We start from the raw sequence: 23,465 nt of genomic DNA, 5'->3' as shown, positions 1-23,465 counted from the left end.
TATTAATGATAACAGTGGTTTTGAACAAACATAACCAGGATACATAGGAAATATTCACCACTGCTGTGAGAAGCATTCTTAAGACTCGTTTGTATGTATGTGTCTGATCTGTGTTTCTTTTTTCCGACGGTTCATGAAGGCAACAGGTGCGTTTTTGGCGCACAGGGAACACAGGAGTATCAGAACTGAATCTTTTTATATACAGTAAATGAAATGAATACGGGTATTTGGCTTTTGGTTCTGCAGCACCATCTGTATTTGCTAATAGTTCTAGAGATGAAACCACTGGGAAAGTATCCTTTGGGGCATATTTCATGGATTATCAAATAAGGAAGGGTAGTTAAATACTTGAGACTGAGGTTTGGCCATTGTGGGCTTAAGAGTCGCCTGGCCATGGTGAAAAAGCATCCTGATGGGAAGTGTCTTTAATTTCACATCCACACTTTGTCTAGACGTCCCTGAGAAAACCAAAAAAACTACTGGAAATCCTCCATACTACTGGTTTGTACTACTGGTATTTGGATTTGTACCACTTGTGTTGTCCAGACTGAGGGGGGCAGCAACGCGCAGTTGCTGCGTCCAGTCTGCCAGACCAAAGAAGAAGAAGTACCATCGTCGATATCATATGCCGTTTTTAAGTCAAAAAGCATTCGGTATGTTGACGCCAACCAATAGCACAGAAGCTTTAATGGTCCAAACGCCTTAAGGCGTTAAAAAAAAAACCTACGTGTTGACAGGTTGACAGGGTATCTCCTGTCGAGTTAAGGCAAACAAGTGAGAGGCGGAAACTAGACGTTTTGGCTTAAAAGGCGTTCCGTAGTATATCTCCGGAATAAAAGCTAGCGTGTTTTACAAACGGCTAGTTATATTAGCTTCTGTTGGTTATTAGCTGTGAAATGTGAAAGCACAGTATTCACACGTCTGACTTTCGACTCATGTCCTCTGGATCCTTTCAGGTTCAACACAGAAGAAAGAAATGGAAGAGATAAAGACCGAGCCTGTCGATTTTGTGAAGGAATTTCAGGAGTACCTGACCCAGCAAACCCAGCATGTAAACATGATCTCAGGCTCTGTGTGTGGAGAAAAGGAGTCGGTGGAGGCGTTTCAAGCCGGTGGGAAGGACTCACAATATATCACAAAACACTGTTTCTTTGTTAAGTACAGAGTAAGATGTTAAGGTCATGGTGTGTTTGTTTTTAGCTGCATCCAGGAGTGAGCAGAATGGTCTGGATCCTCCGTCTGTGGAGGTGAGCCTGTCAATGGAGGATGGGTCAGATGTGCAGATGGACGGCCTGGAGAGGACCTGCGATGGGAAGTACAAGTGTAGCTACTGCAGCTATGCCAACAAGGGCATGGCTCGCTTAATAGAGCACATCCGCATCCACACAGGTCAGTGTTTCCACTGCATTATTTCACTTACACCGTGCCCGAAAGCTTACAGTAGAAACACTGCAGGTAATCTAGACACACCGCTGAGGAGCTGTTATACATATACAGATTGTTAAGTGCCTTGGAACAAATTTAGGATTATAAATATAATTTGACTTACCACAATGTAAAATATTTATTATCCGTTGACTTCAATTATATCCTCTCCTGATTGTCACCCAGGAGAAAAGCCTCACCGCTGCCAGCTGTGCCCTTTTGCTTCTGCTTATGAGCGCCATTTGGAAGCCCACATGCGCTCACACACTGGAGAGAAGCCGTACAAGTGTGACCTCTGCGCCTTCCGCTGTAGTGACCGCAGCAACCTGTCACACCACCGTCGCCGCCGCCACAAACTCCTGCCCACGAGGGTCGTTCGCTCTCCTTTCTCCAACAAGAGAATGCTGAGTGCCTTGCAGAAGAGGACGGGCTCGCTGGGCTTCAGCAGGCGACTGCTCATCAATTTCAACCCTCCCCCCATGATCAATGGAGGACCAAAGTCTGATTATCTGAATGACTTGTCTCACAAGCTCCACCACCATTTGAACAGCAATGAGTATAAGAATCTTCCCAAGGAGGATGAGAGTGATAGTCGCAACAGGGGCACTAATGGTTTGACATTTAACAACCCACTGGACCAGCTGTCTACACTTGCTGGCCAGTTGGCAACCGACCTTCACTCTGAGTCTCACACTCCAGCATCCCCAGACAGGGAGTCTTTAAAAGACGAGAAGCCCATCCTCATACATCAGATCTCTAGTGAACAGGTTGCAGTGTGTTCAAATGCAGTGCAGACGTCACCACCCAAAAAAGAATCTCCCACCTCAGGCCACGGGAGTTGCAGTCCTGTTCCTGGCCTTGGTTTTGAGAACAACACCAACACTCTTACTGCGAGTGTTAGCAACAGCCAGCCGAGCACACCCACTCCTGTCCTGACCACACTGGATCAACAGCTCTTCCACAAATGCCAGCATTGTGATATTCACTTTTCTGACAATATCCTCTACACCATTCACATGGGCTGTCATGGCTACGAACATCCTTTCCAGTGCAACAACTGTGGACACATGTGCACAGACAAATATGACTTTGCATGCCATTTTGCCCGTGGCCAGCATAGAAAGTGATTCTTTGCAACACAAAAGCAAATGGAGTCTCAGATCCTTGTATTTTCCATATATTGCTTGTACATCCTTAAAACATGGTGACACTGGTAAATATTTTTGTTATGTACATTTTACAATATGTTTTACACTCAAAAACTGCACTATATCTTTGGGGTATTGCAGTTCCTCATTGCTCCCAACTTTGATCTTTTCATATTTGTTCAGAATGGACAAACCCACAGAAACATCTTGCGTTACACAGTCAGTGTTAGGTAAGGCCTTCTGACCATTGTCCTTATTTGCTAATGCAGCTGCTTATGTTTTAAATGTCATTGTGATTTTGTGGATTTGTTGTCTCTCATCTCTTTTCAGTGAGTCACCAGGGTTTCACTCAGCTCTTTCAGCAAATCACAAATTACGCGGGCAGCTCCATATAAGACATTTTAAATGAAAGACCAATTAACAGTATTTAAACATGAATATTTAAAGAGCTCCACCAGCTCAGTATTCACTGCAGTGCTGTTAAACTGTCATTTTGTCCAACATCTGTATATTGCTTTTTAAGCTAATTATACACCAAAGTTTCTATTTCAGTTAAATTAGCAGGGCATATTTCACTGTGTAGAGGGATGTTCAGAGACTGGCAGCCTAATAGTCTCATTTTCTGTTCAAAATTGTGTCAAGCCAGGCTCATTATAATCCTGCTTGCTGTTCTGATATTTATTTATACCTCACACCATAGGCAGTAGAAGGTATCCAACCAAATTAGTCAGTAGTATTTTTAGATAGACTTAAGTAGTTTTCCCTTTTTTTTAATTATTATTAATTTATACTGTTGAAGAGCTTTTTCTATGAATATTTATAAATTGTCTTGTAGTTTTGTGGTACTGTACATATATCTGTTTTTAACAAAAAATCAAAATTCACTGTAGCCACTTCTTATGTAGTAGCTGATTTTGAAGGACTTTAAAGATTCAGGTTAAACCTATGACTCTAAAATGTAATGTGAAGTAATTTTACTTTTAGTAGTAATTTTTGATTTTGAGGGAATCTTGGTATAAAGACTTATTCGCCTGATTAACTTGTTTGAATGTGATCATGTTATTATGGACAGAAGACAGGAATTTTGAGATTAATGGGCTCTTATCCCTTTAATCTTATATGTATGATGTGTATCCTGATAAACAAGATTAAAATGTTATCTGATCAAGATTTCATACCATATTTGCTGAAACTGTGTACATGGCCACTACATGGTGGTTTATTATGTTTTTTCATGAAAATTGTTTCACTTAGTGCCACAATGGTCCACAAACTGAAGAGCAAGTGTCCAGCAAAAGTACTTTTTATTTACATTTAATTAAATACAAATTACACACGTTCATTTGTGCACTTAAATCTGGCTGCGTGAAAAAGTCATTTACAGTCATTCATAATTCTTAATAAGATTTCCGTTTTCTCATGGTCAAAAACATCCACTGCTCTTTTCACCACACGTTCCACATCAATGTCCTCTTGAGTGAAAGACGTTTCCTGAAGCAGCTGTTTTCGCAGGTTGTGAAGAAATGTTGCTTTGGATTCATTCAGCTGAGTGGCCAAAGACCTCATGTGTTCAGAGGACACCCGATTTTCTGAAATTAAGGCGACAAAATTATCATAATGCAGTAAAAAGCCAAATGTGTAATAATGAAGCTCTCAACTGACCCCTTGCAGTCTTTATGGCCTCAGAGATCAGGCGCCGACAGGCCTGGTCAGCCTGGTGAACCACGCTGGAGGCACATTTCAGGCGGTCAGCTTCCTGCACGGTATGAGACAACATGGCAGCTAAATTCTCCACTGCTACTGTTGCACATTTAAAATTCACTGTTAACAGTTTTAAATAGGGGAGAGGGGGTAGCTTGGCACACCTTTTGTTCAGTGTTGTCCTCCACTGGGCTCAGTGGGTTGCTCAATGCAGAGGAGATCAACTCCATCACCTTCTGTCTGAGGACAAGCCACACAGGAGGTGAAACAGACAGAGGCAGCAAATTAATGCCTGATAAATGTCCTTCAGCAAAAAGTGTTATTAACTGCTTATTGTGCTGTCTTACATGTCACATTTGGACAGACTGTCTGTAGTGTTGAGCAAAATGCTTTTTGTCTCCCATGAGTTTTTCAGTGGATTTGGAGACTCCAAACGCTTCACCATCTCCTGTATCACCTTAGTGGGAATGGGCTCAGACCTGCTCTGGTTTCTGCTGATACAGGACTCTAAATCACAGTGTAGAAACACCTGGCAGAACCCCAGTGAATCTGGAAAGACAACTGACAAATTAATTCAACTAAAGGGACACTATTTCTACTACATAATGGTGGTTTTGCATGTTTTAGAACATAAGAAATTCTCTAGTTTTCCATAGTGTATGGAATAACTAATTCATCACAGTAAACATGTAGTTGCCTTTCAATGCACCAAATTTATTAACATCAAATTTCTGCTGCAAGATGATGGCTTTTGAAATATATTGCTGATGCTGTTCCCAAAAAACAGAGTGCTTACACTTTCTTGCAAGTTGGTACACTTCGTATCTCATGCTTGGATAGTAGAAGTTGTCATCCAGTAGAAAGAGAAGTGGTGCCCGGTCAGCCTGAGAGCGGTCCAAAGCTTCAGGCTGCAGCAGAGAACGAATGCATTGTTCCCATGCATCACAGTTAATCTGACAGCTACTTGGCAGTTCTGGCAACACTTCAGGTTTCTGCAAGAACTGTTCAATGCACTGCAACACTGCCTGTCTGTGTAACTTCCATTCAGTGTGCTGGAAAGTGAAAAAAAAAAAAGATCTCCGGTCAATAAAACCTTTTAATGGATGCTGAAAATATGAATGAATTAATATAGCAACACAGAAACCTAAATGAGGACAATGACTTGCAATGTCTGATACTTAAAGAGAAAACTTCAGCTCTTATTGTACTTTTCCTCTTACTGTTATGGGTTCGGAATTACTAGATTAGGGAAAGCCTACGAATGATCAATTTGAACCCTGAACTCACAGTAAAAATCTCCCAATTTAGATCAGTTGTCTTTACCGTTTCTTGAAGTTTGACACTGTCCTCCACCGCCCTGGTCTGAAAAGCGTGCTCGGGGATCAGGTCGTCATACGGCACCACAGTGGCTCTCCATCCGCGCTGCGCAGCGGTGCTGAGGACCGTGCGGGCCAGAGTGGACTTCCCAGTTGCAGGTAGCCCGCAGAGGACACACAGACAGGCCGGAGCCCAACCGACACCTGCATCCCCCTCTGCTGCCATGCGCTACCAGAGAGCCGCTTTAAAACCCAGCATTCTACATAGCGTTAGAGCCCATGGACGGTTGCTTTTGACAGCTGACTTCCGGTGTCGAACCAGGAGGAAAACATGTGACTTTCGGTCATAATCATTTCAGAATAAAAGCCCACAAAAGTGAAGCGAGGCAGGTAAAAGAAGTCAGATGCACGGTAGAAGTGGGAAAATACCGAAGCGCTTTGAATTAACGAGGAAAAACTGAAAAAGTAAAATCATAAAACAAAAAGCAAAGCCACTGCCAAAAAATTTTTTTTACTCCATGCTTATTTCTGATACCTACATAATTCCATTTATGCTTCTCCTCTGTTACCAATACATTAAAGAATAAAATAAACTAGTGTTACAGCCTACAGTACAGTTCCAAGAAACTCTTACATTAAAAAAGCTTTAAATAAAACTTACTGATAAATTTGTTTTTAATTACAATCAACATCCATGAAATCAACAAACACAAAATCCTTAAAATACTCTTTTTAGGGGAAACAAAAACACAATACAAATTAAAAATACAAAAGTTTTTTTTATACATTTTATGTTCACATATTTGCACTGAGTAATTAACAGGAATCTAATAAAACAGATATATACCTTTAAATATTTACACATTTACCTGCCTCATCTACCACCACGTTACTACAGTCGACCTTATAAAGGTGCTGGCAAAAAGTTACAGTGATTCTATTATCATCACAGTGTTTTAAAATTGTCTCTTCATACAGCGAGTGTCCATTCATTCACAATACTATTGAAAAGATTTTGCATAAAAAGAGAATCAGTTCGGCAGCTGTTTGGGCGGGATTGGTTTGGGCACTCCGGGACCCTGCTTAGGAGGTGGTGGCCGTGCTGGTGCAGTTGTTGGTTCTGTATTCCAATAATCCAGTTCTCCAAACCTGAAACTGAGTATTTATGCAGAAATTCAGTTCAACCGGTTACGCAGGTTTGCTTATAAGCTCTGATTCCTCTGAATATGTGAGGGAAATAGGGATTGAGTGAAATAAAGAAAGTTAAATAAGTTCATACCCAGGAATTTGAGATGAGGTAGCTGGTGGATTTCCAGGCTAGAATAAGAACAAAAAATAACTTCTAATCAGTCAGTCTTTAAAGATGTACTGAAAATAAAACAAATGATACCTGTTTTATTTTGTGACTAAATTTTCAGGAAATGCAAGCCTGATTTTTGTGCTGCAAAAATAAACACCTGCCTTCCCTGCAGCAATGATCAACAAAAACTCAAATATTTACCCGCTCTGGGGGCTGGGTTGTGGCACTTGTCTGAACATTTCTGTTTGGCTGTCCATTTGAATTTCCATTTTGAGCATTACGTGACCTGTAAAAGCAAAAACAACAAAAAGAAACGCATGAAAGGCAATAATCTTTTCAAGAAAATAGAAAAACATTACAACTGGAGCCTAAAAATATCTATCAATATATTTTGTATAATGTGAGTTGATGTTTACTTGCGACTTCTTTTCAGGCAGGGGTCCAGGGAATCTCTCCTGAAGATGTAGAGCAGCACCAGAATGAGAAGGACCAGAAGAGGAACCACCAACAGGAAGAAGATCAACAGGCCGTTCCTGAGGGAGTAGTCTGAGGTAGACATGGTCAGATGTGAAAAAGGAACAGTTTATTTATCTCCATTAATTACACAACACTGTCAACAGGCACTCCGAGCAGATTCCCTATTATATCAATGGTTTGCCGATTTTGCAGTGCACTTTACTTCTGCAAGTAAAGTTTTTATTTCCCATTTTCAATGACATGACCAACATAACATACATGACAACTCAGACTCGTTAATGGTAGTTTAAGAACCAGATTGGTTCCTTCTAGTTTATCATGCTCTTGGCTGAGATGGATCCCAGGCTCAGAGGACAATTAACGATGAATGAAAACAGTATTTGTGGTTTCTGAACCATCAATTTTATTAAAATGACCTAAGGCCAAAACACATTGACATCTGAGTGCTTCAACAACAGATGTAAACAGGAACCACTGTTACCACGGTCACGCCAGCAATGAATGATTAATATATGAGTAATATGAAGCCTTGATGTAGGACTACTATAAGGTCTACTACACAATCTTGTATTAGATTACTGCATAACCAATGATGCAGTGAGAACTTATTTTGTCTTGAAAAGCAAATTGATAGCATCAATTTGAACCCACCTATCTGAGCTGGACCACTGTCTATGCTGCCACCTCGCCCTGCGGTGTTACAGTTGGGTGGAGCCCACCCGTTTTGACAGTGACAGTGTCCTTGGTCATTACACACCTGAAAAAAAACATTATAAAAGCAAAGTCAGACTTGCTATTAGTGGCTGGTAACTGAGTAAAGAAAGTAACGAAAATGCCGTTTTACCCCTCGGCCGTTGCAGGTGGTCTCAGCATGACAGTCCAAGTTGGGCAACAGAACAGAAGCGTTTACACACTTAAAGTCCAGGCAGGTCTGAAAGAGAAGAGTTATAACTTGTTCATGCGATCAAAATGAGTTATTATATGTCGCTTTCACAATGGCAGCAGTGTCCTTGAACAAGTCATATCACAAAGGTTCCTGGTTACATTCTCTCTCGTGTTCTTTATAGTTGTCAAAGTCCGCTTACCTTTCCTTTATCACAAGGGCTGCCAGGGTTAACATAGGCAGGATCTCGCACATCTGTGCCAAGGTTGAAGTCTGCATTAACACAAGTTGACCCTTCAACAATTTGGATACTGACATGGGCACCAGGAGGGGGGGTGTTGACATCCACGTTGGTACACTGCACCTTTCCACACATGGCGTCTCTGCAGTTCAGGTTCAAGAGAAAACGTTTAGTTCCCAAGTGCTGTACAGTACAGCAGTGCTGTTATTTAGTGCTGTAAATTAACAGCTCTGAATAAGTGCTGTTATTCAGTGCTGCACTACACTATTTTGATTAAAATGATCATCCGAAGTACATGGCAACAGTGATGAAACACAGCACAGTCATATCCACCAGAGTACACTAAGGCCAGTCGGTGGGTTTTGTGTTGCTGTGTCTTGAAATAAATGATCCTATCTATGGCATGACTGCTGCTGCATTCTTCAGTGATTAAAAACCAGAGTACTTACGCTACAGGACATTTGATGTATTGTCCATTGCTGGTGATGCCACAGTTTCCAAATAAGTTTCCCTTAGTATTTGCATATTGAAAACAAATATCTGCTGCCTTTGTTGCAGGATCTGCACAAGAGAGATATAATGGCCAAGATAAAATATTGCCGACAAGAGAAGTTAACTTATATCTTGCCAGGTGACCACTGCCTCCTGGTAAACTTTGGAGTAATGCATTATTCACTGAATTATCCATATCAGCCATTAAGGAATGTACCTGGTGCAAAGAGATGTTTGCACTGGAAATCATACGTCTGGCATCTGCCGTCATAGCAATATGCAGCATTGTTTTGACAAGGGAGGCCGTCCATGATGTAGAAGTCCCTGGGACAGAACTCACTCTTGCCATCACAGTATTCAGGAAGATCACAGGTGTTGACAGACTCTCTGCATGGCGTTCCAGAAACTCTGATCTAAAACAAAAACCCATCACGTACAGCAACAGAAACTATATATTTTTTTAAGTTCAAAAAAATTTTTCACGAATACAACTGACTGCCTCTATTCAGTGCTGGCCTAAACTACATAACTCCAGCCTGAAGTCCTGCACAACGCTGACCTGACAGTCGTCACAGCAGCTCCCCTGAGCACAGGCGGCCCCACGTGTAAATCTGCAGGTGGCAGCATCGCAGCAATTATTATTGCATTCCTGTATGAAATGGAAACAGCAAAACTATGGTTACCACCACACAGAAAAGACAGAAATATGTGCAAGAATTTAATGCAGTCTGAATATTTCTATTCTAAGATCCCTGAGGTTGTGAACCGTAGACTCCATTTGTGTTACAGCAAAAGCTTCTTCTTGATTTACAAACAAAAATGCTTGCATAAAAATTTCAAGTGCTTTTTAAAAAATTGTCATTAGTTGTATTATACATGATAATCATGTATTTAAAAATGTATTTAAAAAAAACCTTACACAGTACATAACATGTGTTCAGTTCTGAAACTTCTTGAGAGTATGAATTTATCTGGAAGGCAGTACTCTACCTCTGGTTTGCCACAGTCACACTGCTCTCCTTTGTCCAAGCGACCATTGCCACATTCAGCAGTACCAACCACATCTGATGGGGAGGGCTGGTTTCTCAGACACACACCTCCTCCTCGAAGGATCAGCGTCTCGAAGTCTTCTCCACTGCAGCGGCTGAAAGTGGTGGAACCACTACAGAGTAACAGGATAAACCATTAATGGAAATGTCCATTTGGACAGGCTTCACACTACTAAAATTTTTTTTGACAAGATTATACTGTGTGTTTCCGTTTGAGTGTATATGCAACTGTAGTTGTCAGTTCAATATGAAGTACCTCCAAGAGAGGTTACATTATGCAGAAGAATACCACGATTGACAGGTTAATAAAAGAGCTGATATTCAGTAATACGCACAAAGGCACAAGATATACTTTGTATGGTATTTATGTGTTATAGGATTTTAACTACTGTTTTTTTTTCATTTCATGCCATGTAGTTAAGAAATATTTTATAGGAAATGTTTTACCTAGCACTGGCTGCCATGATGCAGCTTCCTCCATTACAGCTGCATCGGTCACTGTCATGACTCATGCCCAGGTTATGCCCCATCTCATGCGCCACAACAGTGGAGACATATGGCAGGTTGTTATCGCTGAACTGTAAAAACACACCAAGTACATTCAGTGGGGATCTTTTTAAAACCTTTATGATATGAGTTACATGAAGAAATGTTGTTTTATTTGATGGGAAAAGATGAAAGATGGGAAGTTCCATCATGTTATTTAATTAGATTTTGGGCACAGGTGTTATTATTTTTAGTAGAACAGGAAGTCATTTTTCCCTTCAGTGTGATGGTAAAAGGAATAAAACATGAAGCAAAAGAATCTAAGGAATCCAATAATACAAAAAAGTGCCTCGTCATGGAGCTTCTTAAGACTGTGTGCAAGTCTAACCTGTTTGACTCCTGTGTTATTCAGAGCCTTTGAAAGTGAGCTGCACTTATAAATGAATAATGCAGACAGTGTCAGTTTCTACACAAAAGCTCAAGCTGGCAAACCACCATGGTGTCAGCTGGTGTTAGAAGTTAAACAGGAGTTGAACTAACCACGTTGATTCCTCCAGAGGTCGCTACAGAGCAGACAGTGCCCACGAAGGCCATGCCTAACACACCTCCATATGCACTGGGTCGACCACTGAGAAACAAGTGGACCAAGAGATAAGTCACAAATTTGACTCTACATTTCAGAAAAAATGAGACTGTAGCTTGTATCAATTAATGTCATCTGATGGCATTAAATTACTCATAAATAAATAAATACATACATACATACATACATACATACATACATACATACATACAAAGAACAGGTATTACTCACACAATAAGTTGACCAACGTCATGCTTGATCTTTGGTACAAGAGTCTCCTTCCTCCACTTAACAAACCTCCCCAACACATCTCCTGCAGAGCCATCCACATCAAAAGGATTACTGTCCTTAAAAATCTCCAGGCCCACTAGCACGACACGGATATTCAGTTGTTTGTAATACTAGAACAGAACAGAAAATAAAAGATTTTAAAGAATAGCACTGCATTGATACAAAAACAGCATTAGAAGTAATTCAAGTTGGAATAGTTTCTTTTACAAACAACTTAAAATCTCACCCCATCCAGTAGATTAGCCATTTCCACCATCTCATCTCGTACTGCAGTCTCATTTCTTTTCTTAAAGTTATACTGTAAATACAGTTAGAATAGTCTGGTTAATACTTTTGACAATATAATGCACAGCATACGAAAAGCACTGCAACATTTGTGGGGGAAAAACATACTACTTGCTAAACAATAGGAGGCTGATGAGTCAGAGTAAGGCAAAAGCTTTACAAGTCATGCTTACTGACTTGCATCTGAGCAATTCCTTCTCGCTTACGAAATAGTGATTTCATAGACAGATGTACACACGCACCCTGAGATTATCGACAACCAGCACCAACTCCACATAACTGGTCTGTGGTAAATTGCGCTTCCTCTGTTAAAACGACAAACAGGACAAACAGAAAATAAGGAAAAGCAGTCACTTAAACCTTCAGCCATCCATTTTAAAACTTGTTCACATTATGAAAATATGTTGAAGTGAATGCAGAGAGCATCCTAACCCGCAGCAGTGAAGTCAGCGATTGGCCAGGTTCAAAGGGTTCATGGCTTTGTGTTGATGCAGCCTCACTGACGACCCCACAGACGACAGGCTCAGTCTGGACGTCCTTCAGTAGGTACAGAAGGTGCTCACTGGTGGCAGACTGTGGCAAAGGCTCAAGACCGTAACTCTCATTTCCAAAGATGATCACACCCCTAAAGAGAAATAGTGCATAGCAGACACACCACTTTTAGTCTGTGTCAAAGCCAGGGTGTGGCGCTGCAATCCTACATTGTGACATTACCTGGCATGATATACTTATGGAAAAGCATGGGGACACAAATAGATTTGTGTAGAACCTTTGTATCAATTGTAATAAGTGGAAAAAAATTGTCTGAGCTGATTATTGTGGCTCTGTAAAATGGCTAAAATCAGTATCACATCTTTAAGAGAATATTTCTCTCTCTCTCTCTCTATAAATATATATATATATATATATATATAAAAAGACACTATTGTGTTCAAAACGTCAATGTAGTGATTCTGTCGCCCTGAATTATTAATTTAGTCAACAAAATATAGTGAAATGATAACTCATAAATAAATCATAATACTGATCCACTGAAAGTCAGTAAATGTTAATGTAGGATCAGAGCCAAGCTCTAGCCCAATTTATCACTCAAGGGAGGAACTAAAACCAGCAACAGACCTGAGACCAGAGCATGTGCTGAGCGCCACCACTGAATTCTCATATCCCTCTACCTCTCCATGGTAATAGCAATGCACCTGGGAGAAGGAAAGTAAAAGCGGGTTAAGGTTTGATTGTAAAATCAGGCTTATGTATCAGATGCGAAGTGAAGTGTATGACTCACATGTAGTTTAGGATATGATGAGTTGTGGTTACCAGTTGCGTCAAGTAAATACTTAACAAAGTTTGGGTGTAAAAAGTCTCTGGCAAGGGGAGAAAAAAATCATGAGATATTTGATCTGAAGCACTAACAAATTACAATATTGTCAGTGTGAAATAACTTTGGGTGGATACCTGTTACGTTTTAGATGAAGGAGGTGCTTTCTGTTGTTTATGTTGAGCACATATGATATTGTGTCCTCTCCAAAGTCCTGAAATTGGTTAAAAAAAAAACATTCTCAATGGTGTCACATTAACATGTCAGATAAAAAGATGATTTAATCAGGATTGTTACCTACCTCCTTTGACTGTGGTGGTCTGTTGACACTCCTTGTCCATCTGTGAATCACCTGGGGATTTACTATTGAGTACTTGGAAAGTTTTGATGTAAATCCATTTAAAATGTCTGGAAGAAAATAGACAGCAAAAGTTATTCTTGTTCTCAAATGCAATTTCTTTTCAGGACACAAGCACAAATAATTCAACCATAACACAAAACAGGAAAATGAATAGAAAAATATTTCGGCCTCTTTCTTCTGAATGAATTGTGCCCTTTAAAATAATAAAATCATAAAACGAATCAGGAAAAAATCCACCTCGTTCTTCTTCTTTTGTACAGTCATGTACAAAAGAAGAAGAACAAGCTCCTTTTTCTGCTCCATCGAAGGACTACACGACATATAACCTGTATCAGCCGTGCCTCACCTTTGCTGTAAATCCCAGAAAAGCAACAAAGTAAGAGACCAACAAGAACGATGTATTTTCTGACCATGATCCCGGTTAAAGTATTTAGCTTATGCCCTCAATAGACCTATGCTATGCCTGCAATGAGTTCAAGGTTTGTGCTTTCGCTTCCTGCTGGTCAGGTGCGTTCTGATGATGGGTGTGGCTAAGTGGTAGACAGGTTACCCTGCAGGATGCGTAAGAAAACAAACAAGGGGCAAAGGTAGGTTTACAAGACTGCAAATATTTGTGAATAGCTTTCTCAGACAGTTATAACATACTTAGGCTATTCTTAACTGACGGTTTAACAATGCTGTATCAACACTAACTGACCCAAGTGGGTGCAGTTCTGCCTTCTGACATTTTTCCTTTCATTAGCATTTTTATATATAAAGGCACTGTAAATATGTAATAAAATCGAGCTTTGTTTCGATGGTGTCTGAATGAAAATTTAACCATTGTTTACTACAGAGAAAATAATATGAACGCATACAGTCTATGTATGAACGGTGAGGGCAGATTTGGAAATATCGCGATATTTTAGTTGTTGTTACGTCACGCGCTCCTCGGAAGTCTTTTGACGCAGCGGCACTGTTGAATTTTAGCAAAATCAAGTAACAGCAGCAAAGTACAGGTGTGCGTTTTAACGTTAACTAAAGGTTAACAAAGTTTCGTAGAGGGCACTTTGAAGCTTTTTGTAATAGAAAGCTGTCACTCTACACGGTGCCTGCTCAAGCGCTTATCTGAAACAGGTTGTTTATCAGTAGTTTTAACAACCCGGTGTAGTCAATAAGCTAGTTAGCATGTAAGCTAATAAGCTATGTTTGGCTAACAGTCGTTTAAAGTCGGAAAGTTATTAAAATACAAAGCAGCATTTTCGTGCATCGTTAAGTATTTCGCTAACGCTTAAAAGTTAACGTCACTTGGTCAGTCCGCATTTAGGAACAGGGAAAAATTCGTCCCTGACTGAAGCACCGACATGTTCTTTCTTTAAGTACACTGTGTCATATATGGCTGCATATTATACTTCAAGATTTGCTCAATTATTGAAGAAAGGACTGCCTAACAGACAGGTCTGGACAAACGCCTCATTGGTGGTGTCAGCTCCCGTTGTATTGTGAGTTCACATGTTGTGTCTTTTCATGCTTAAACTGCCAAGACGTCTGTCTCAATATGGACGTTTCTCATGTGAGTCATTCTTTCTTTTATTCAGAATGACTGAACTGACAGACTTTGAACCTTTAGCAAAGAGATTCAGGGTTGAAACTAGTGCCCCAAATTCTGCTTCATCTTCCCTCCAAGGTAACTTTGTTATATAATATTTTCCCGGCTGTGTTTAGTATTTCCTTCTTTTGTAAAACAGTGTTTTTTTCTTTTTTCTGCAGTCCCATCCTTATGTAGCAAGAGCAAAGAAGATGAGACGATAGTTGAAGAAAAGAGGAAAAGCAACACAGCAGTGAAAATGGATATACAGCCGAAGACTGAAGCAGGTGGTTTGCGACGCATAAAGACAAAGGTTTCTCATCAAAGAACTGGCCCCAAACACCAACAGAAGCTCAGAAATACTCTTGAGCAGTGGTTGATTAAACCCAGAAAAAACCCAAATACAGCTGAATTGTGCCAAACCCAAGATGCAGATATTACAGATGACGGTAGCTCTCAAAGCACTTCAACTCAGTCTCTGGACTGCCAAAATGCTGAAGAACCTGTAGTCTCTGACATGGATGAAGAAACCCAACCCTTGACGTCACAAGACCTGGAGCAAGACAGTCCGGTGTCACCATCTTCCAAGGACTCAGCAGGGAGTGGGCTTGTGCAGACATTGTCCCACAATGATGGTGGATTTGGAAAACAAGAAATGGAAGCATGCTCAGCAAGCTCAGAGGGCTCTGTCAAACACAACACCAAAATAACAGATTTCTTTTCAGGGACCTCATCTCCACATGCACCTGTGAGATGGGGCAGACCAGATAAGTCTTCAGATAAACAAGATGCAGATAAGGAAAATACATCTGCTGATGTCAAGCCTGAAGTCAAATGGCTGGGGACTCCAATCAGTGAACTTAAGAGAATGCCTGGATGTGGCAGACTGCTTCCTCCACTCAAGGATGTCCCTGGCCAGCACACTGTGATGATAAGGGTTTGAGCAGTTCTTTCTATTTTCTTAATTATTATTTTTTAATTATTCACAGCACTTTGGTTGGTTATATCATAGAAACATACAGTAATTTCATTATGATTATAAGTCATTCAGAATCTTGTATATATCAAATGGCAACAGTAATATTAGTATGTTAAGTGCAGTTTAGCCCTTCAAAGTCTTTTTAAAATATTAACATGTCCAGGGTTGGTGTAGAGTGGCATCTTATCAAATCAGTATTTTATAATCTTAAAACCTGATCCAAAATGGAGTAGGGTAATGAAACACAATTGTTAATACGACTGTTTGGTTTACATACAGATATAGCATGTATTAATGCCATTTTTTCATCCACGCCCATTGACAGACAGACCTTCTACAGAAAGGTACAATTCCTGTTCCATATCCTACTAGGTTTAAGGACACCTGGGACGATGTCCATGTCAAGATGCCTTGTTCCAGTAGTAACCTGTTTCCTGTGGAGGATGAGGTAATGGTTCACATGTTTGTAGACCTGTCAGTATGAAAACAGTTGCAGTCATGGATTATATTATAAAGATACATAAATAGCATATTCAAATATTTGATAGACTGCTTTTAATTACACAGATTAACACTAGCGATTTAATATAGGTCATGTAAACAGTGCAATCCCATTATATGACTCACTGAATATATATTCAGTTTATTGTTGTTACCAATGAAGGTAATAGGATGAGCACTGTGATATTTAATTGTAATTAGTTTTTTTTTGAGAGTGTTAAAACATCATTTCTGCCAGAAGATCCTAGAAGTCACAGTGCTCATCCATTCAGACTGAGGTTATAATTTTTCAGAGCAGCTAGTCATTTCTCAAATTTACATGTGCGTAAATGAAACACACAGTGGGGAGCAAATGATGGTATAGAAATGTTTGGGCACAGTACTTATTAAATGAAGGTATGAAATCAGTGCAAGAAATAGGCACAGCAACACAGAATTATTATTCTTTGCATTTTTAAATCTGAACTTTATTCACCCTGCAGAGACCTAACAAAAGTTGCACCTCCACAGGAAACACAACAACTGCAAAATAAGAGTCGGTGGGAGTTGATCAAGGAAACTTTAAACAAGACATTTACAAGTCCACTTGATTTGAAGGTAAGTTTCATGTATGTGTTTTTTTTACTGGCAGGACCTAATTTATTTCATTTCATGCCCCAGGCACTGTAGTTGTTGTGACCAAACTATGCCACAAGATGGCACAATGAGCCCAGGAACTGTGAGGCACTATACAGTCTCTCAGAATTTCTTTTCATACATGAATATAGTAATTCTGACTTAAAGTGTTTAATTTTGCTTGTCGCTTTAATATGATAATGGAATTTGCTTGGTACAGGATGCAGTTTTGAAATACAGTGCCTCACACGCAAAGAAATGGGACTTCACAGCATTACGTTTGTACTGCACTGAGGTAAGCAATATAAATATCTGTTATGATTACTGATCCTCTTATGAATTTCACTGAATCCAGAAGTGAATTAAGTTTCTTCTGGTCTCAAAAATGACGTCTTTGGAAGAGTCATTGAATCAATACTGGCATACAGACATGTAAACACAGATGGGAACACATATTGAAGATGTTAAAGGATTAACTGTAGACTAATGAAACATCAGCTGTCCAATCATTGCTCTTAACTGCCCAGCAGAAGGCATTATAAACCAGTGTTTGTGCTTCTTACAGAGCTCAGGTCAAAGAAGGTGCAGATGGCTCATTAGTTAGTGATGATAAGTTTGCAAGAGATGTAGTGATGTGAATGTCTCATTTGACACAAGATTAAATTTAGTTTGATATAAACACTATTTAATTGGCATTGTGTATTAATAGATAGGCCTGATATCTTCATAGCTCCATGTGCAGAAATTAGTGACGCAGACATTTTGGTCATATTGGTTTTCCTACTGCTTGTAAATCCAGTCATGAATTCAAACAGTACAACAGTATAATGGACCTGTTACGTAGAGTCAGAAATACTTATTTTTAACTACTTGTATGGAAGTAAATTTTAATATATTTTGTGAAAATATTTGTTCTGTATTATTACATGGCATTCTCAATTTTGTGTATGTGTTTTGTCATGTTTATGTTATGTTTTTTGCTGTGTTACATAAATATATTACAAATTCCTGAGACTTGATCATAGTTAATTGATTGGGATTCAGACTCAGATTATCAAGCTGAAATTTAAAGGTGGAATTTTTATGTGTTTTGTTCTGAGTTGCATCATGATGGCTAGAGCACCGCTAGTTCATTGGTCATTGCTCAGAGTTGTCAGTGTCTTCTCCAGCCTCGTTTAGAGGCCATCCATCATCTGTTCTCTTGATGCATTCTGCGTCATCTTGTGTAGAGAATCAGGGAGGGCTGTACTATTGTCTGGATCATGAAGGGGATGGGAATATTCCATTTGGGGAGATGAGAGCCATGTTATGACATGAGTGTTTGATATAAGATATCCTGAGCCCGTAAGACAAGACAAATAATAGGCTTTACTTTCCTCATAGTAAGGGAGCACTCATCCACTCTGAGCTTGGCCACATGTTTTATGATATCTTACATTTCAGGAAAAAAGTACATGCAATTCCAGTATGTCAAATGTGTTTCTGTCATTGTTTTCACAAGAACAGTAATGGATTTTGCGCAGGTGAATGTTGCAGCCCTTCAGAGGCAAAGTGGAAGTCTACAGAAATAATTTAATCTTTCGCCAAAAGGTCACAATTTGTGACTTGTCAGAAATGAATATGGCTGGCATTATATCCTGGAGAATGCTCTGCTCCAGCCTTATGCTGTTGAATCAATTGTGTGCTGTATGTATGTCATAAATCATGTTAGAATGGGAGTTTTATTGGATAAAATCTGAACATGTTAAGATAGGTCAAGTTTTGTTGTTAAGATGGATTTGGATTGTGTCAGGACTAAAATTTAGATTTTTTTTCGGACTGCAAAGTGTCAGGTACCATCAAACAGAAACAGAGTTGAATTTAAAGTGAGGTGTCAGTAAATTGTATCTAATTACATCAAACATTTTATCACGCACAGGATTGATCTTATATGTTTGATTTATTTCCAGTGCAACAGAAAAGTAAAATGGGCAAGTGGCAAACAATGCTATGTAACGCGCTCCATTTTTCTCTTTGTTACTTAGAACTGTGGATGCCAGAATGGAGAGACTGTAGCAGGATGATTTTTGAGTGTCAGAGAAAAGTAGACATGAATGGCATAGAGTGACGGGCTGGGCACCTTCATCGAATATTCATCTCAGCACTCACACCTTATGAATAACTGAGAAACTGTTGATGGACAGCATCACTTTTGTTTACATCCCTTTCTCCAGCCAAGCCAGTGCTGTATTTACGGTTATGAGCATGCATGTGTTTTATTTTTACATGGTCACACGTCCACAGATGCAGTGAGGCAGATTGCTTTATTGCTCGGACCTGTGGAGAACAGGAACAGGAGCGTTAGGCGTTGTGTTAAATATATATGGGAGCTCTGGTTTCTTACTGCCTGAAATCCCCATATCTTGCTTGATTACTTTGTCAGTTTGGTGTGATGTACAGACCTGTATCATGTCAAACAGAGAGTTAGTTCAGTTGATTTGATGCACTGTCTTCTGCTGATTTAAAGAGTTTGGCTTATACTACCTCAGCTATATCCTCCGTCTCGCCCTGTCAACTGCCTTCATTTATTACGCCCATAGGAGCGGTTTATGATGTCAACCAGGTCATTACTTATGACAGTGTTTAGTCAGGCTTCTTTTGCCATAATATAAATGTTCTGGGCTAAATCACCAGTCAAGGCTCCTTGTCCTGGGAACACACTGTCCTTTCTATTCCAATCCTCGGTCATTTGCATCTGTTCCAGGAAGACTGTTTAATCAGCTGGCATCGTCCTGCAACCTTGATGAAATTGCTTTGTGATTGATCATTCTGACATTTTGCAGCCAATATGGGTGTAAATACAGGGAGTATAGTATATTATCTAAGATATGTTAGTGCAGTGTTGTGGAGTCATGGCTGCTTGGTATTTTACTTTAATATTTGGTTCTGGTGATATTATTATAGATGAACAGTCCAACTTAAGCTAAATCTATTTTAATATGAAGCCATATCTTTCACATCCACTTTTAAAGGTCCTTATATTTCATTAATATTTGTTTCTCTTAAATTGTGCATAAGGTCTCAAATATTTTGAAATACACCAGAGCTGTTAATTGTATCTGTCCATCTCAAACTATTCAGCCCAAACAGCTAATAATGTCACAGCTGAGTTTTGTGGCAAAACAACAAACATAAACAGATCTCTTGCTCTCTCCAAGGTTCTGGAGCCTGATGCTGCTGAACATCTGTTTGACTCCCTGCTGCCAGACATGGTGCAATTAGCACTGAGAGCATCTGAGCTCTGTACCAAGGTAACAGCCATCACTAACCAGTGGACACTGACTCACTGGTCTGCGACATAGTAGATCACTGCAGCAGGTTAATCCCAAAGGTCACAACATGTCAAATAATCTAGTGAAATGGTAGTAAAAATGGTGAGGTCAAGGCACGTAGCCATTGATGGTCATTTGTCAGATGCTTTATAGTCCTTGTGGTCATGTGGTTATTTGGCATGTAGATGTAGCTCAAAAAGTGTCATTAAAAGATTTTTGTGTGTTCATCTGGCCACAGTCATTGAATTTTAATTTTATATATGTGCGTTAAATTTGTTTTTAGTTTGATTAATTAAAACTCAAAGTGACCCACACAATTAAAAACATTTCCCAAGCAAACAGATTTGTGCTAAAACATTATTCATGGATGCATTTGGTAAGCTTGTAGACCATCAAAATAACACCTCAGTGTGTAGCATGCAGTAGAAAGTTGTGTTGAGTTCATTGTTGTCACCTATATATATATATTTTTTTGTAATGAATTATTTTCTAATAAATAAAATCTATTTTAATAGATATAAGACTGAGTAGCTAGTCTAAAATAAGTCTATTGAAAATTCCATTGATTGTGTTGAAAACTGCTCTTTGTTTGAGGCACGAGATGAAGAGAAAACTAATAGTTTGCTAATTGAATTAAATATGTTTTATTGGAGAACTTAAAATGAGAATTAGCCATCATGATTTCTGTCTTGTTCCTAAATTGATCATTTTCCAACATTTTGACCGTGCATCTTGTATCCAAACAAAGCCATTTTTCTTGTTGGTCTGTAGTTTTAAAGCAGCAAGCTCAATCCATTGTCTTTACAGATTTGCTTACACAGATGCATTGTTTATTTATAAATTCTCAATCTTTTATTGGGGGAATGGATCTCGTGTGAGCATGAATGGGCCTTGATTGTAATTATGATGGCTGATTCAAGAAGCACAGAGTGGTTCAAAATTAGTCCATTAATGCAACATACTTCAACGTCTCATTTGGCAAATTGACAAAACAAATGATTTTGACCTTCTACAGTTGTACCTCTGTTCCTCCTCCAGCCGATACCCCTCCTCAAGAGAGGCATGAACCACTCCATCACTATGTCTCAGGAGCAGGTGGCATGTCTCCTCGCCAACGCCTTCTTCTGCACCTTCCCACGACGCAACTCTAGAAAATCTGAGTACTGCAACTACCCAGACATCAACTTTGTCAGGTGATGTAGGGATGTGGTACTTCTCACGATGCTTAAAGTTACATAATCTAAATGATACTGCTGTGACAACTAGCTTAATTTCCATGAGGGGGCACTACTGTATATGCTTTCCTCACTAATCATTTTATCTTCTGGCTGGGTGTTACAACTACATTGCATGTAGTTTTAATTACAGATGAGCAAACGCTATCTTATCACGAGAGCGTATTGATCAGACAGCGATCAGTCTGACTTCCGTACACACTGATCTGAAAGATTTTACCTTTAAAAAAAAAAAAAGACATTGACCACATCAGTCACTGTTCATTGGGGGAATTTTTTAAAGTCACCGTGTTTGTTTATTGTGCAATCTTCTTATTATGCACAGGGCCTAATAAGCCTAATTAGCCTACTCTACCTACCACACCAATGATTACAGAAGAAATTATTAACCACATCTGTGCAGCTTGTCTTGTGTACACCCTTGTACACTTTTGTACAGCTTATTGAGAAAAAGGCAAAATGAACATTATATCATTGTTTAAGTTCAAGGCTGAGATTTTGACTTTTAAAATGGTTAACTGAGAATGTATGAATGACAAGACAGTAAAGGTTACACGGAGTAGAAGGTTCGCGTGGGAGTCGACCCTTTTATCAAACATCTTACTGAACAAGCTGGTGTTTTAACTGCACTAATGAGTTTTAACAGAATCTTTCCTTATGTGTAGGTAACAGGCAAATCTTTTCTTTCAATATTATTAAATATGACAAGCAGGAGGGTATCTATTTGAATCCCTGCAAACTTTCACCGGAGAGAGATCGTCTTGGTGGTGTAATGCAAAATCAGTCTGCAGACTGCCTCTCAGTCATGTCCCCCATCTCTGTTGGCATCGCAGTGTAATTACCTAAATGGAGGAGGGAATTAGATTAACATTGACTCAGATGGCTGCTTTTGACAATGGAGAAGGCCATTGGCTGTTTTGCAGAAGGCTGTAACAGAGTTCAGTTGCATCAGTATTTCATTCACATAAAGGTTTTGCTGAGATTTGAAAGAAAAGCCAGTCACCTTTTTAGCCTGCCGGTCACCGATCACTTTCATCTCAGAAGAGATAAAAGAAGATTTCTGATTTGCATTGAGATAAAACTGACTACAAAGGCTCTTATGCTTCCTTGTTGGCTCAGTCATTCAAAGTATTCCTCGGCAAGCTTTATTTCTTATTTTGCCATGAAATACCATTAGCTCTGTTTTCTTGTGCTGATGATACAGAAACCCAGCTGTTATAACTACTGTAGTCTTTTCTACCCTTTTCCTGACTTACATCATAGCTTTCTGTACATCTGTGGGGGGTATATTGATGTTATATAATTGTGTATTAATTCTGTATTTCCCCAAAGACCCTATTGCGATTTGATACTAAAAGCCTGCTCTCACTAGTGGCTAGTTTATGTCAAAGGCATTTGCCCTGAGGACTACACGATGTATGATTGTTTCTAGGGGCCACGTTGACAAAAAGCAGAAATGAATGCAGGAGTTGACTTCGATGAATGAGTTTCTCAGCCCCTGAAGGGCCCTCAGTGCATCAAGCTTTTATCATTATTTCCTTTCACTCACATGAAATTACTTTCTCTTTATTGTGGCTGGTGAGGTGGGCTGTGGGGCTCTTTTTAGAGTTTGCTCGAGAGGGAGATGGTGGGCTTAATGCTGAAAGTGCATTCAAACCCGCCAACTGCAACTCCCTACCAGCAGCTTTGTGTGCGCGATTGTGTGTTACTTTTCAGGGGGACTGACCTTTTGCCTCCTGAGGACTCTGTTCTTTAAAAGGGACACAGGGCTTCTTAATGTATCCCCAAGGAGGGAGCCCTGTTTCCCTCTCTGTTCCTTTTTTATGTGAGTGCTGTGAAGTGGCACATGAGTGTGACTCTGTGATGGTAAGCCTGGGGCGACTCCACTGTCGTAACAGCGAAGG

General features: G+C 39.6%; 4 protein-coding genes across 8 annotated transcripts in view; 2 read left to right on the top strand and 2 right to left on the bottom strand.

Annotated features, from left to right (window-relative positions):
* The first annotated feature begins 600 nt into the window (after positions 1 to 600).
* On the top strand, positions 601 to 3,849 carry LOC121175660 (zinc finger protein Pegasus-like). The gene is made up of 4 exons (XM_041029469.1): positions 601 to 653; positions 957 to 1,112; positions 1,201 to 1,389; positions 1,612 to 3,849. The coding sequence occupies exons 1-4, from the start codon at positions 626 to 628 to the stop codon at positions 2,550 to 2,552; spliced, it is 1,314 nt and encodes a 437-aa protein (XP_040885403.1). The 5' UTR covers positions 601 to 625; the 3' UTR covers positions 2,553 to 3,849.
* Positions 3,850 to 3,868: 19 nt separating this feature from the next.
* Positions 3,869 to 5,895, bottom strand: LOC121175659 (L-seryl-tRNA(Sec) kinase). The gene is made up of 6 exons (XM_041029468.1): positions 5,598 to 5,895; positions 5,071 to 5,326; positions 4,622 to 4,823; positions 4,439 to 4,514; positions 4,236 to 4,329; positions 3,869 to 4,162 (listed from the first exon to the last, which is right to left on the bottom strand). The coding sequence occupies exons 1-6, from the start codon at positions 5,814 to 5,816 to the stop codon at positions 3,948 to 3,950; spliced, it is 1,062 nt and encodes a 353-aa protein (XP_040885402.1). The 5' UTR covers positions 5,817 to 5,895; the 3' UTR covers positions 3,869 to 3,947.
* Positions 5,896 to 6,086: 191 nt separating this feature from the next.
* zgc:174164 (uncharacterized protein LOC570656 homolog) lies at positions 6,087 to 13,839 on the bottom strand. The gene is made up of 22 exons (XM_041029624.1): positions 13,700 to 13,839; positions 13,294 to 13,400; positions 13,130 to 13,206; positions 12,960 to 13,038; positions 12,797 to 12,873; positions 12,110 to 12,302; positions 11,920 to 11,982; positions 11,619 to 11,690; positions 11,333 to 11,502; positions 11,059 to 11,146; positions 10,480 to 10,610; positions 9,974 to 10,145; positions 9,543 to 9,632; positions 9,201 to 9,396; positions 8,941 to 9,052; positions 8,453 to 8,633; positions 8,212 to 8,298; positions 8,019 to 8,124; positions 7,307 to 7,436; positions 7,092 to 7,176; positions 6,870 to 6,907; positions 6,087 to 6,745 (listed from the first exon to the last, which is right to left on the bottom strand). The coding sequence occupies exons 1-22, from the start codon at positions 13,764 to 13,766 to the stop codon at positions 6,622 to 6,624; spliced, it is 2,445 nt and encodes an 814-aa protein (XP_040885558.1). The 5' UTR covers positions 13,767 to 13,839; the 3' UTR covers positions 6,087 to 6,621.
* A 482-nt stretch (positions 13,840 to 14,321) lies between these two features.
* LOC121201093 (poly(ADP-ribose) glycohydrolase) overlaps positions 14,322 to 23,465 on the top strand; it is a 57,653-nt gene continuing 48,509 nt past the window's right edge. For 3 of the 5 annotated variants that reach the window (XM_041066729.1, XM_041066730.1, XM_041066728.1), the window contains exons 1-8: positions 14,322 to 14,834; positions 14,931 to 15,019; positions 15,103 to 15,857; positions 16,225 to 16,347; positions 16,911 to 16,997; positions 17,236 to 17,310; positions 20,213 to 20,305; positions 21,365 to 21,519. In XM_041066729.1, coding sequence (XP_040922663.1) covers positions 14,728 to 14,834; positions 14,931 to 15,019; positions 15,103 to 15,857; positions 16,225 to 16,347; positions 16,911 to 16,997; positions 17,236 to 17,310; positions 20,213 to 20,305; positions 21,365 to 21,519 — 1,484 coding nt within the window. In that variant the 5' untranslated portion in view covers positions 14,322 to 14,727. The remainder of the gene's footprint in view (positions 14,835 to 14,930; positions 15,020 to 15,102; positions 15,858 to 16,224; positions 16,348 to 16,910; positions 16,998 to 17,235; positions 17,311 to 20,212; positions 20,306 to 21,364; positions 21,520 to 23,465) is intronic. The other 2 variants (XM_041066731.1, XM_041066733.1) reach the window with 2 other exon arrangements.

The sequence above is a fragment of the Toxotes jaculatrix genome, chromosome 21 (genome assembly GCF_017976425.1).
Source record: "Toxotes jaculatrix isolate fToxJac2 chromosome 21, fToxJac2.pri, whole genome shotgun sequence".
Lineage (NCBI taxonomy): Eukaryota > Metazoa > Chordata > Actinopteri > Toxotidae > Toxotes > Toxotes jaculatrix.
Note: the sequence above shows the minus strand (reverse complement) of the source record. Positions and strands in the feature narration are given on the sequence as shown.

What these genes read in the sequence shown, in the direction of transcription:
- LOC121175660 (XM_041029469.1), top strand. Translation starts at nt 626, where the DNA reads ATGCCGTTTTTAAGTCAAAAAGCATTCG. An exon ending in GGTGGAGGCGTTTCAAGCCG is followed by an intron (nt 1,113 to 1,200) that starts GTGGGAAGGACT and finishes GTTTGTTTTTAG; the next exon opens with CTGCATCCAGGAGTGAGCAG. An exon ending in GCACATCCGCATCCACACAG is followed by an intron (nt 1,390 to 1,611) that starts GTCAGTGTTTCC and finishes ATTGTCACCCAG; the next exon opens with GAGAAAAGCCTCACCGCTGC.
- LOC121175659 (XM_041029468.1), bottom strand. Translation starts at nt 5,816, where the DNA reads ATGGCAGCAGAGGGGGATGCAGGTGTCGGTTGGGCTCCGGCCTGTCTG. An exon ending in GTGTCAAACTTCAAGAAACG is followed by an intron (nt 5,327 to 5,597) that starts GTAAAGACAACT and finishes TTCACTTTCCAG; the next exon opens with CACACTGAATGGAAGTTACA. An exon ending in GTACCAACTTGCAAGAAAGT is followed by an intron (nt 4,824 to 5,070) that starts GTAAGCACTCTG and finishes TTGTCTTTCCAG; the next exon opens with ATTCACTGGGGTTCTGCCAG.
- zgc:174164 (XM_041029624.1), bottom strand. Translation starts at nt 13,766, where the DNA reads ATGGTCAGAAAATACATCGTTCTTGTTGGTCTCTTACTTTGTTGCTTT. An exon ending in TGGTTGTCGATAATCTCAGG is followed by an intron (nt 11,691 to 11,919) that starts GTGCGTGTGTAC and finishes CTGTATTTACAG; the next exon opens with TATAACTTTAAGAAAAGAAA. An exon ending in TGCCTGAAAAGAAGTCGCAA is followed by an intron (nt 7,177 to 7,306) that starts GTAAACATCAAC and finishes TTGCTTTTACAG; the next exon opens with GTCACGTAATGCTCAAAATG.